Here is a 13,717-nt window from a genome sequence, read left to right as displayed (position 1 = left end):
GCTGTCATAAAAGTTCCTCGTTTAATACCAGAAGTAGCACCTTGAAGCATATATTATTGGGGATTCAGGACCAGAAGGTTTAAATAACTTGGCTCAGGTTGCACAGCTCTTAAAGGGGAAGCAAGATATAGACTTAAGCTGGTGTGACCCTACACATCTTTTTCTCCTCTCTGCCCTGCATTTCTTAAGAGAGTCATTCTGAGAGGGAATGACTATCTTAGGATATATTTCAACAACCTGAACTGTCTTCTTTTCCTTTCTGATTTTCCTACCTTGGCAGTTCTTGGCAAAACCAGGTTTGGAGCCTAGGGAATGCTGAAATCAACCCCTGTAGGGCATCAGGAGCAATGTCCAGGACTATGCAAAGTCACTTTGAAATCTGGGTCACATGCTCAGTGATCCATCTACACTTAAAACAGTGCACATATTACTAAATACGTCTGCCTTTTGATACTCCTGGTGTCCTCAAGGCTGGATTATGTTTCTAAAATTCAAAACCAATTTTTCAGGAAGGAATATAAACTGAATTAACGTGTCCCAAACAATTCAGCTTTTTATACCAGCAAGCACTTGATGACTACACGCCCAGAGCTGGGGTGCCAAAGGCATCTGTTTTGTAGTTCTGCTTGCAGAGACCTTGATTGGTTTCATCTGTGCTCCACTGTTTGTGTTTTTGCTTTGAATGTTGGGTGGAGTTGCTTGAAAAGCAAAAACAGAAACAACAACAACAAACAACCAAAGAAAAACTTTAAGGAATTAATGATGACTCTTCAGTGTGTTTTGTATTTCACTTGAAGAGGGTTTTATTCAATGATGTTTATGTTTGGGGATTTTTATGTCTCTTAGTAATCCAGAGTGACATTAAACAGAGCAAATGCTGCGATTATAGTCTTGGAGGGAAAAGGGAATTAACTTTATTCTTTTCCCGAGTAATTATGTGAATTGCTGAAATAGGCCACTGCAAGTCAACTATGTCAAAACATTGACCTTCAAAGAAGGTCTGAGTAGACATCACAGAACCACAGAATAGGTATCATGAAATGCATGAAACTTATCAGAGAGCTAGATAATTGTTGGGCTGAATTTGTGGAAAAACGTGAGTCTATAACAGTAATTATACAGTTATAATGTTATTGCTAGTTAACTCTAAACAAGGTTGGAAAGGAAAGTTGTGTTTCTAAGATTTTTTTTTTTCAATTTTATGATGTCCTTTGTTTACTAGCATTTCTAGTGTCTGGGAAGATGATGTATTCTGCCAGGCTCCACTGTGAACTAGCTGTATGCCTTGAGGAGCAACCACCTTGAGTCCCACCTCCCTCAGTTGTTATGGGAAAAATACTATGCCTTAAGTCATCCGGTTATTAAATTATTAAGGCGCTCAAGTGAGGCAAGTTCTCTGCATGTATCAAGCCCTGGATGAATGTTACCTGTTGTTGTCAGTAGTAATCATTGATTGGTTCTTTAAAGTGGAATTTAGTCATCAGGTATGGGGAAGCTATCCTTAGCTGTGTGGCCCCAGGGATACCACAGGGAGACCCCTGTCTATTTCAGACTCTACTCATTACTGCTCTGAGAGAAGGAAGGTTGAAGAAATATTTGGGTCGTTGATTTTTTTTCTGTTTCCTTTTTTTCTTCTTTCATTCTTCCAAGAAGGTGCCACTTGTTAACCTGGAAGCGGCCATAGCATTCCAGGAAGCTGAACTCTGAGGAGAGGCATGACCAATTTCCCATCATTTATAACTATAATGAAGTTTTCTGGTCTTTTTCCACTTAAAAATCTTACATGGGAGGGCCTGAATCATCATCATTACACTTGAAGTCCAACAGTTAATTCCCAGCAATGGAAATTAAAAACAATTGTATTTCAAATTAGAGTAATGTTTAGTTTTTTTCTTATTCTATTTTTTCAATGGACTTTTGGATATATAGCACTGTTTTTTTTGTTCAATAGAGCAATTTCTAGAAAAAGTTAGCACCCACGTCACCATGAATGATGTCACTACAAAGAGGCACCCTGTTTGCATAGATGGAATAGAAGGCCATTGGCGATGCCAGGTTGGATGAAGTTCCATGGACTTTTCTAGACTTTCTCTGGGTATATTTACTAATAATGGTGTCAGTAAAGAGAAATCATCAGGATGTTTAGATATAAAGTCAGCTTACTTGTTCTATATTTCTCCAAATATCAGAAGAGTTTGAGACCAGATGGACTGAGTTGGGTATTCTTGTGTGGCTAGAAGAGCCTGGTGACTTAGCCTAGCTAAGTGATGTGGAAGGCATTGAATGGTTGGCCTTTGGGGACTTCTCTCTCCATTCACAGATCATAAAGCCCTTTTTCCATTAGAACACCCAAAAATGTGTATTTAAGTTAAGTTTTAACATACAAAACATGGAGTTATACTTTCACATACAAAAGTGGGTTAGTGTATACTCTTTGATCCCCTCTTTGTAAGGTGTTCTATAAGTATTAGGAAATATACTTTTGGGGAATGAGAAGACATGACTTCACTGCTGGTAAGAAGATAATATTTTACTTCATGAGAGGTTCTAGATGGAATAAAGAAAATAGAGTAACGGCCGACATCGAAAGCTCTTATGGGTCAGGCATAACTCATTGAATTCTCCCCTCCCCCTCTCTGATAAGGCCGGGGATGCTGCACTCTCCGATGACAAAATTGGGCTTCAGGGAGATTAAGCAGGGTACCCAGGCCTCACAGTCAGAACATGGCAGGGCTTGGGGTGGAGCCTCCGTCTCCTATGATTTCTGTGTGTCTAACAAGTCATAAAGTTTAAAGGTTTTCTGATGAGATTTAGACAAACTTTTTTTTAACCTTGTAAAGACTTCCCCCTACCCCCAACTAATAGTGTTTCCTCAGCTACAGTATATAGTCCTGGCTTAAATTTGCACTTTACTTAGACAGGGGCCTAAAACTTTAGTCATTGCTGTAGGCTCCAGGCTTCCAGTTCAGTCCATGCTTAATTAAAATGGTGAGGACTGCAGCCATCAGCCTGTCTCCCCAGGGTGCTGGGATACACTTCTGCCTGCTGTTCTGTTTCCTCACTCCACAGTTGTAGAGAAGCAGGGGCTCCCTCAGCTGCCCCTTCTTGTCTATGTGACAAGAAAAGTACAAAGAGCTCCTTCCTGTGGCTTTGAAAATGTGAGGGCTCAGCAAGGTTTTTTCCACACTTCCCATGTGTTTGTGTTTCAGCCCAACTCTTTCTTTCCCTATTCAAAATCTGTGAAAACTTGCCAGGCTCGGGGTTGTTGAAGGGTAGACTCAGAGAGTTTGTAAACTCTGATGAGAAACTAAGTTCTACCTTATTGCCACTGACCCATTACTAGAATTTGCGATCTTCCATTATTAACCAGACCACAACCCACAGTGACGTCATCACCCATATGACTATCAGCAAGAGAAACTTCAGATATTAGCACAGCACTTTGCAATGCAGGCAGATTTCAAAACACTGTTTGTCGTCATCGCTTGTTAGATATGTTTGTGGATAACAGGCCCGGGGTAGATCCTGTTCTTGAATGTCCTAATAAAGAAGCACGTGTATGTTTTGTAATACAGCAGTTAAAATGTTTTGATAATCCTTTTCAGGACCATAGATTTCCTTTGTTACATATTTAAATCATACATGTTAAAACATTTTGAGAAAAGGGCCCCTTAGCTTCACCAGGCTGACGGAGTCATGAAACAGTCCCCTCCCCAAAGGGTGAACACTCCTACTCTAGTGTCCAGGTGGCTCTACGCTATTTTCCTGAGGAAATCAGTTTCTTAGCAGAAAACTTTGTAAGGATTACAGGTTCCTGAAAGGTTTACTATTTCAAGAGAGAGAGACAACAGCAGAAATCTTTAAAAAATGCTGCTTAAAAACACAGACCTTTGTCTTTTATTTTTAAAAAATTTTAGTTTAATTAAAATATAACTGCATTGTTTCTTCCTTTTCTTTTCCTCCCTCCAACCTCTCCTGTGACCTCTCCCTCCAACTCTTCCCATGTACCTCCCCAAGTCCCCCCCCCCGAATTCATAGTCACTTTTTCCTTTGAATATATATATATTGTAATATATTTGAATATATATTACATATATATTTTATAAACATAAATATGATCTACAGAGTCCATTTAGTTTTGCTTGTCTGCAAAACTAACCACTTGGAATTAGTAAACTGATGTGGGCGCTCATCCCCGGAGAAGTCTAATGTGCTCTCTTTCTCTCTCTCAGCAGTCCTTAGTTTTCTGTAGGTCTTTGTCTAGGGGTGGGGTCTTTTGAAAGTTTCCGCTTTAACAAAACATGAACTTTTTCAACAAGTGGCAATACGTAACATTCTAAAACTCGTATAACTGTTTCGATTCCTCACCCTACAAAGCTGGTGTTTTTCAAGCAGAGAGAAAAAAAAAAAAAGCCCTGATTAAGGGTGATCTCAGAAGTTGTTGGGTGTGCTGAGGTGGCTCATCACTGTAACTGGCTTCCCTGAACGGTTGTCACTATTGGATACGAACCTCCTCACTGGCTGCATGTTATCCCGGAGGTTTACTTTGTGTATTAAACCCAGTTCTGATTAAGTGCAGCCTTAAAGTACACCTCTGTTATCTTCGTAGGCTTTGCTCTTTTTCTTTCAAAACTAAATTTTATTGAAGACACATTCCAAAGAGTGAACAGAGCATAAGCATACACCTCAAAGAATTTCCTTAACTGGACACACAGGTGGAGGCAACTCTCAGATCAAGAATTTGGTGTCGTTTTATTCTACTGTTTATAAGTGCTGTATATAGATAGAGCATTTGATGTGTCTCTTTGATGCACAGCGGCTGTATCTGCAAAACCTCCCAGGGCCTTGCCCTTGCTGAGCGCTGATGGAAGCCATCTAAGGAGACCATGGACTAGTGGGAGGAACACAAGCATTGCCCCAGCTTTAATCCTGTTATGGCCACTTAAGGGATAAGCCATCTTTGGCAAGTTCCTCGATCTCTTTGAACATCAATGTACTCATTGATGTAAATGAGGATAAGATGTAAATTGAGGATATGAGGATAATATTTTCCTTTCATGAGAACTAGAGAAAATAAAATTAGATGCCTTAGTGCATACAACCGGTAAATGAATGGCGGATACATAGATCTCCTGATAGATGCCACTACCAGCAAGTCTTATGACGTCATTGACACACTAATTTGTGGCCAGATGTTCATTAATTCAGAGGGTGCTGTTGTAGGAGACACTGTATTCAATCATTTTCCTAACTTTGCTGAACGATTTCAATAGCACATTTAATTAGCATGTTTTTTTTTTTTAACTTTTTTAAACTTACCTACTATGGAGTGAAGACACAGGGTCTCACACTGTAGATCAGGCTGGCCCAGAATTCACTATATAGCTCAGACTCGCCTTGAACTGGTGGCAATCTTTCTGCCTTAGCCTTTCTAGTGTTGAGATTACAGGGGTGAGTTACTACATCTGGCTTGAATGTAACCTTCAAAATAAGGAAGTAGAATTTGGTTATTATTTTTATGCATTTCCTAGAAAATGAATCGTCATTTGCTTAACGAATTTTGTTTCTTCTTTGGAGGTGTTGGAGAAAATTTGACAGATCCGTCTGTTATAAAACCTGAAGACAAACAGTGAGTTGACTTACATGTTATAATTTAGAAGATTGTATTCAATTTGTTCATGTTTTTGACATTATTTTTAACCGTCACGTAAAAACATAAAAATTACATATTAATGTGTATCATGTAATGTTTTAATGGTTATTTTTCATAACATAAAAATTGATTTATAATTATATCTAAGGGTGTTTTGTCCACATACACGGTTATGCTTCATGTGAGTGCCTGGTTTCCACAGAGGCAAGGAGAGGGCCTTGGATTCTCTGGAACTGGATATAAGTAGTTGTGAGTTATCATGCGGGTGCTGGGAATTGAACCCTGAGTCCTCTGAAGAGCACCCACTGCCATTCACCACTGACCCCCAGGACTTTTTAATTTTTTTCAAAACCAAAATAAGACAGTGGAAATGACCAGGACATTGTGCGCAGAGGTCTGTCTTAGTTTCTTGGAGGAATTTAAAACACATACGTGTCTTTTAGATCCTGGAGAAGTTTTCCAACAATTACTGCACATAGATACAAAACAATATTTTTAGATTTAAATTGAGATTCTTATACTTAAAACAAGATTTTCTAAGCCACTTCAAAATAGGAAACAAGTAAAAGGAAAGAATGAGAATGAAATAAGGTGAATTGTAGACCTGGGTTAGTAAGCACGAGCAGACATTGCAAGGGACAGTGCAATTTCCAGACTTCAGCTGCAAATTTGACTCTTGCGTTTTCTACTGGTCTAAATGTAAGGGGAAATGTATAAGTTTTGTTTGATGTAATAAAGGATGCTGTAGCAGAGGCATCCTTCCTTTGTTGTCTTCCCTGTGGAATGGTGGCCTTGAATCCAGGCAGTCTCTTCACAGGCAGACTAAGTAAGAGCAGAGAACACAAAGTACTGTTTTCTATAAACAGCCACCTGGTGAGGGATCAAAGCCACAGTGCTTAAATCCGAGGCATCCTCAGATTGTCTAACTTAAATCGGAGCCAAGTTACATAGAGGGATGAGTCTTTTACCCATCTTTTGAATTGCCAGGACATCTTGTGGTTTTTGGCGTTAAGGCTCTTAGGTGTTCTGTTAAAGTAGAATGCAAAGAGGTGATGGTGGTGATTGGCTGGTGATGCTGTCATCAATATGGAGGACAATAATGCTTAAGCGTGAGCTGCCATCATTGTTACCAGAAGAGCTTGTTAAAATAGATTGTGTGTCTCACCTCCAGAGTTTCTGATCTTGTTGTTTTGAGATGGAACCAAATGATCTGCATTTCTAACACATTGCCTGAGAGGCTGACGCCACAGGGCTATCGGCATTTTGAGAAGCGTGGGTCAAACAACACTTTTAATTCTTAAAGAATTTCTTCTTTAATAGTGATGACATCTCGTTGTTGTATAACTCATGGTGGCCTTGAACTCTGGGTCCTCGAGCCTCTGCCTCCTTTGTGCTGATATTAAATAACCCATGCTGGGTTAACATTTTTTTACTTTTTACTTTTTAGTCAGACTGAGGGCCTCTACTTGGTCGCCAGGTCATAGAAAACATGTAGGACTCAATAAGTTGAGATTCCTGACGCAGTAAAATGTAAAAGTTTTGCTTTTCCTTCTCCTGATTCTCATTAAATAATCACTGTTTTATCACACCATTCTTCCACTGGGTGATTTTTACTAAATGTGAATATGGCCCATCTGCAAAATCCCCTGAGAAGATGCTCTTCTACTAAAAATATATTAGCTATTATTGCCTCAGGTGGGCTAAGGAAGATACAGATGATCCATACGGCTTCTATGTAGCATCCACTTCCTACGATATTTATTTGATAATAGAGTCCATGTTGGACTTGAGGGTATAATGGACTATTTTATTTTTTATTTTAGCAGAGCTCAAGTGTTTTCAGCCAAGCATATTATTTCTTCAGCATTCTTGTGTGCTCAAGGGCTTGTATTGGGAAATGTTTTTATATGAGAACTTTCTTTACAGTTTTTTTCAGACTTTTTGCATAGATAATGAACTCAATTTATGTGTACTCTGCCTATCATTCCTTAAATTTTGACCTTGGCATATATCACTTAATATGACCTGAATACTCCATCTGTTTAGAATCTAAGATTATATTATCCTGCTTGACAGTTAGGTATTTAATTGCATTCTATAGGAAGTGGATTTCAATTTCTATTAAGGTCACCTGGGGAATTAGAAAAAAAAAGCATACTTGGTATTCTATCGCAATGTCTGAATGGTGCCCTGACCTCTGTATTTTTTCTTTCATTTTTCTCTCATACATTATAACCTGACTGCAGTTTCCCCTCCCTCCACTCTTCCAAGTCCTCTCTCACACCTCCCGCTCCCCCAGATCCACTCCTCCTACGTTTCTCTTAAAAAGGTAATATCAGTTGAATACAGCATAGTGAGTTACAATAAAACTGGGCACAAACCCTCATATCAAGGCTGGATAAGGCAACCCAGTAGGAGGAAAAGGGTCACAAGAGCAGGAAAAAGAGTCAGAGATACCCCAATTCTCACTGTTAGGTGTCCCACAAGAACACCCAGCCACACAATCATAACACATGCAGAAAGCTTAGCTCAGACCCATACAGGGTCTATGATTGTTGCTTCAGTCTCTGTGATCCCCTAGGAGCCGGGCTTAGTTGATTCTATGGGCCGTGTTCTTATAGTGTACTCAACCCCTCTGGTTCCTGCATCCCCCACCTACTAATGCAGTGTTCCCCTGGCTCTGCCTAGTGTTTGGCTGTGGGTCTCTGCGTCTGTTCCCATCAGTTGCCTCTCTGATGACAATTGGACTAACCACCGATCTATGAGTGTAGCAGAATATCATTAGTAATCATTTCATTGTAATTTTTTCCCCAGTTCTGTTTGGTTACATCCTGTATCCCTGGGCCATCCAGCCTCTGGTTCTTGGGCACCTAGGCAGTGTCAGATATGGACTCCCTCTATTGGTGTGGACCTCAAGTTGGACCAGTCATTCATTGGTTGGTCCACTCTTAGCCCAGCACATCTTGGAGGCAGGGCAGATTGTTGAAGGTTTTATGGCTGGGTTGAGGTCCCAGTCCTGCTGCTGGAAACCTTGCCTGGTTATAAAATATGGCTGGTTGAGCCTCCATATCCCCCATTACTAGGAGTCTTCGATAGGGTCAATCTTGAAGATTTCATTATGCACTAGGTTTCCCACATTGTCCCCCAAATGTCCCCCAGTTCCTGTTGTCTCTTCCAGTACTCTCTCTTGTATTTTTTTAAGTTCCTCAATGCAATTCTGTGAAATTATTACAGCAACTTTGTTTTCCATAACTTGAGGTCAGTGTCTCCTGAAATGGGTAGAATGGTTTCATTGTGGAAATACCCAATTCTGTGTACTTGGTTTTCACAGTGACCTTAAGTTTTATTTTCTCTCAACAGATTAGTTTCATTAGAACTGTATCTAATTAATCAATGAATCTCATGAGTGTAAAATCTGTTAAACAAAGTGTGAAGCATAGGTCAAGATCACCATCAGGGACATTGCTGGAAATGAATAGGCTCCTGGCTTCTTTGTACCTGAGGAACCAGAATCTGCATTTTATAAAATATTCTGGTGAATTGGTACAAATTCAAGTCTGAGGTGCACAGATTTAAACTACTGAGGTCATGCATGCAACGACTCTGTGTGTTTATTTAACCCCAGCTCACAAGTGAGGAAACCAAGGCTCACTCAAAGTTCCAACTTCCCTGTAAGGTGAAACGTCAGTGGAAGGGAACAGTTCTTTTGAAAAGGGATGTTGGCTTTGTTGAATAATTCTAATATCCTTTCTCATGCTGCATCCCACTGTCTCCAACTCTCCCTAATGTGCCTCATTTATTGGTAGTTTGGGACTGTATCTTTTTAGCCTACTGCCTGATGGTTTTGAGCATTTGACAAGTATGAAATGGTGATGAGATGTTCTTTAGTGACTATGTATAGATGGCACTAATTAGCGTTTCCTTGTATGTAGAACCAAGCTACCACCTGCTTTTCCTGTGTTGTAAAAAAAATCTGGAAAACAGCTAGTTGTGTTTTCTTTGAAAACTTAGTTATCTGAGACTGCAATGCTTGGAGCATGCTGTGGAGTGTACATGCAAATGGAATGTCCCTGTAACTCCTTCACTCTCTCTGCTGTGGGAGTCCTCGTGTCCCTGATATATAATTTTTGTAGTGATTTTGATTATCTCATTTTAATTTTCATGAAGCTCTCAGAGACAAATAGCCTCCAGATATTATATTCTAGATATTGAAAATATTGGATCTTAGTTGGGTGTCTTCGTACCTTCCTGGGGGGACAGAAATGGCTGGTATGGGATGCAAACGAGTGAAATTTTCCAATGAGGTCACAGAGACTCCAAAGGATATCTTCCATGCTAATGACTGAACAAATACCATCATCTCTCACTGTATCAGATCAGAGAGCTCTGGTCTAAATACCGAGTGATTTTGCTGTGGTTTTTTTATTTTATTTTATTTATTTTTTTTGTTGTTGTTTGTAGGTTTTTTGTTGTTGTTTTTGTTTTGTTTTGTTTTTTCCACCTTCAGTTTCACCTGACTGAAGTAATGTCTCACCAGCTGAAGTGAAATCCAGGCAGAGTTAACAAGAGGTGGCTTATGCTGCCGGGTAAATACCACCAGAGCTGTGCTTTGTGAGAGCGATTGAGTGACCAGGAAAGTTAATCCCCAGTGTCTTTCCACTTTGTCTTCCCAAGAGGTTTTCTCCACCTACCCGGCACAGAGCAGGAGGCAATCTGAGATCAAATTGACATCAGCCCTCATTCTGAGCTTGGCACATCTTCAGAGAGCCACTGTTCTTCTGCCAAAAGGAAGTGGAAATTGAGATAAATGTTTCAATCCTCGGATGGAAAAAAAAGCCCATTTTACACCATGTCCCTTTTGAAAAACCACATTCCTCAGAAGCAAAGTTTATTGTTTCCCTTTGTGATAGTCTGCTGTGCTTTTTTTCCCTTCTTAAGACGTGGTATTTAAGAGCGGTAATTGAGTTCAGATTTTAAAATCTGCTGTTTCCACTGTGCATGTCATTAAAATAAAATATTAGCTTTCATACATTTTCTTTGGAGGCGTTCCTAGTGTGCTCTGTCCTGTGTTGTGCAGAGGGTCAAAATCTACAGAATAATGGTTGTGTGAACAGCAAGCCTAGAATCTGCAGAGGATCTTTATATTAGAATGTTCAAAACATGTCTCAGAGATACTGACACTGCTTGTGATTAATTCTGTCCTACTCTGGGCATCTGTGGTCTATTTCCACAAACTTTTTGGTTAACACTTGTCTTGACTTTCCATGAAGAGCCCAGTTAAAACAGTTTGCCGAGTTGAAAGTGGCTTTCAAAAAGCCAGGAGGTGTGTGGTGTGGGGAGAGTCGTTTTCTGAAACGTATTTGGGTGCACATCTTTTTAGAAGGTGCGTTCCATAGCAAAGTTCCTCTCTCCTTTACCTTTGGGGTGTTTTAGTAGAGCATGTGGTAATGAATGTCATTCTCTCACCCCATATGCATTAAAAAGGGTTTCACTGTATTTTGTTTTAATGTAGCACATCGAAAATTCACTCTTCTATCAGATTAGTGTTGGAATGAGTTTCACAGTAGGTCTTGGAGTTGGGTACAAAGATTTAAGTGCATTTGAATTTTAAATTTGCAAACCTAACATTGTTCCTTCCCCCAAAGTGCTCTGTTCTTGGTTGGCTCCTTTAAGTGGCTAGGTTACTATGGGATACTGTTCGCAATCTCAGAGAATCCTGGTTGGACTCCTTTTCCTCAGCTGTGATCTAATTGATATTCTGATATTTCCTCTAGATCAAGAGGGATGGTGTTTGGACCGGCCAATTTAGGGGAAGATGCAATTAGAAACTTCATTGCAAAACATCGTTGCAACTCCTGCTGCGGGAGGCTCAGGCTGCCGGGTAAGCCTAGGAGACTCTGCTTCTTCGGAGAGACTCTCAGGGAATAAGTTATTATAACTCGGGATCGAGCGAAAATCTTAACCACATTTTTATCTCCTTCGCAGCCATTCACAAACTTGACTTTCTGACTGAAAAATTTCAAGTCTTAGGAGGGATTTAAAGGACAGGGATTTGCTTGAGGTTCTGCCAAAATGTGATAAAACAACCCTGGGCCCGGTGCTTGTCATAGTCACCCCATGAAAAAAGTTCCACCTACTTAAAGGGAGTAAAACGGGGTGGAAGGCCCCATTCCTCCCTTCCAAGGTCCTGTTTGCTCGCAGACCGCATGCCTGTAGCATTTTTATTCTGTTCCAGTTTGCTCATTGGGCACCGGAGAGGGTGTGGCCCAGAGGAAAAGAAAGGCTGTCAATCAAAGCACTTCTTTATCCAGGAACAACTGCCCCTCTATTCACTCATTTGTTTGTTTGTTTTACGGCAGCGGGCTTAGAATCCAGGACCCTGTCAAGCCAGGCCAGCACTCTACCACTGAGCTGCACTCCCAGCCCCCACACCCATCACTTTAAATTTTCACTGCAGTGTGTGTGTGTGTGTGTGTGTGTGTGTGCGCGCGCGCGCGCGCGCGCGCGCGCGCGCACTCGAGCACCACTGTGCTTGCACAAAAGTCAGAAGACAACTTGTGGGTATGTGGTACTTTTCTTCCAATGGATGAATTCTGAGGATCAAGTTCTGGTCACCAGGCTTGTGGGGAGCCACCTTTTACCAGCTTAGACATCACACTAGTCCCAAGTCCTACCACTATAAGCACTAGTACTGCATCTTTAAGCAACATTTGAAAAACAGAACCATTAACTGGGCGATGGCGGTATATTGCCTTTCATCCCAGCACTCAGGAGGCAGAAGTGGGTAGGTCTCTGTGAGTTTGAGGTCAGCCTGGTCTACAAAGGGAGTTCCAGGACATCCAGGGCTACACAGAGGAACCCTGTCTCGAAAAATAAAAAGACAAAACAGAGGAAAACAAACAAAAATCAAAACCACCCCAGAACCATCTGACTTAGGAATATGGCTTATTTTCTCTGAGTCTAGTACATTAGGCACAAAACCCGTATCCTTGGCATGAAGCAAATGGCTGAAGACCTCTGCCTTCCAGTCTGGAATCTTGACTCTGCTTGGGGTCTATTTGGCCTTTTCAGAAAGGGAGCTTACTGTCTTCCTTAACCTGCTTAGCTCTTATTTCCTGGGTCATAGCAAGGGTGTCCTTACACTGGGATTTCATGAAGTTTAAGATTAGCAGCTCTTCCTGCTTATCCAAGGGTGCAGTCCTGCGTGAGGTACTGTGGCTACACCTCTGACCTAAGATGTTACAGAGGCAGGAGGATCACCTTAGTCCAGGAGCTCATGGTCAGCTTGGGCAATATAGTTTGGCCCCATATCTTTAACAAAAAGTCATACCCTGAGCTGGAAATCAGCAAAAGGGCACCCTCCACTGTAACCTGGGGTGGACCTAAAAACAACTATAACAAAAATGGGCCATTTCTGATTCTGTTGGAATTGAGGGGGGCTTTGTAAGCCAGACATAGTCAAAGAAAGGGATTAGGATTAGATGTCCAATTTTTTCCTCCATCAGTGGTGATAGAGTATGTCAACCTGCAGCGGCAGATGACGGTGTAGAAGGGCAAGGTCAAAGCAGCAAAGAGGGAGGCTGTGTTCTCAGAACTGCTCATGATGTGAACTCATAATAGATGGACAAAGAGATTGATATACAATGCTGGGTTCCCTGGGCTGGTTATCAGGAACCCAGGGAGGGATTGGAGCTGGGCTGCGGTACGTCAGGTGAAGGAAGCAGGAACTGATGAATAACTGAATCATCCCACAATTGCAGGCTGGAATCCACTCAGGAATCATCATCCTTAGGCACTGGACTCTGCCCAGTACGACTCACTATATCCTGGACAGGGCAGCTTCCTTTCTTGAAGACCCAGGACTCTATCTGATCAGCCAGGGGCCAAGGAGACTCAAGCCATTACTCACAGCTTCCAGTCTTTGGGCCCAGCTAGTTGTTGAGTATGATTAAGGGTTCATGTGTGCATGGAGGCATGCCATGGTAGGCTGTAGGCTGGAAGCCAGTTGTTTATTTTTTTCCCCTCTACCATGTGGGTCCTGGGGATTGAACTCTGGTCATGAGG

At 41.2% G+C, this 13,717-nt stretch overlaps 1 protein-coding gene across 1 annotated transcript in view; it reads left to right on the top strand.

Annotated features, from left to right (window-relative positions):
* Trpm6 (transient receptor potential cation channel subfamily M member 6) overlaps positions 1-13,717 on the top strand; it is a 142,966-nt gene that overhangs the window by 127,087 nt on the left and 2,162 nt on the right. Inside the window, exons 37-38 of the mRNA XM_052713226.1 lie at positions 5,578-5,629; positions 11,428-11,534. Coding sequence (XP_052569186.1) covers positions 5,578-5,629; positions 11,428-11,534 — 159 coding nt within the window. The remainder of the gene's footprint in view (positions 1-5,577; positions 5,630-11,427; positions 11,535-13,717) is intronic.

The sequence above is a fragment of the Peromyscus californicus genome, unplaced genomic scaffold, assembly GCF_007827085.1.
Source record: "Peromyscus californicus insignis strain IS unplaced genomic scaffold, ASM782708v3 Scaffold_4__1_contigs__length_199733344, whole genome shotgun sequence".
Classification (NCBI taxonomy): domain Eukaryota; kingdom Metazoa; phylum Chordata; class Mammalia; order Rodentia; family Cricetidae; genus Peromyscus; species Peromyscus californicus.
The sequence above is the reverse complement of the archived record's forward strand: the minus strand, read 5'-3'. Positions and strand labels throughout refer to the sequence as shown.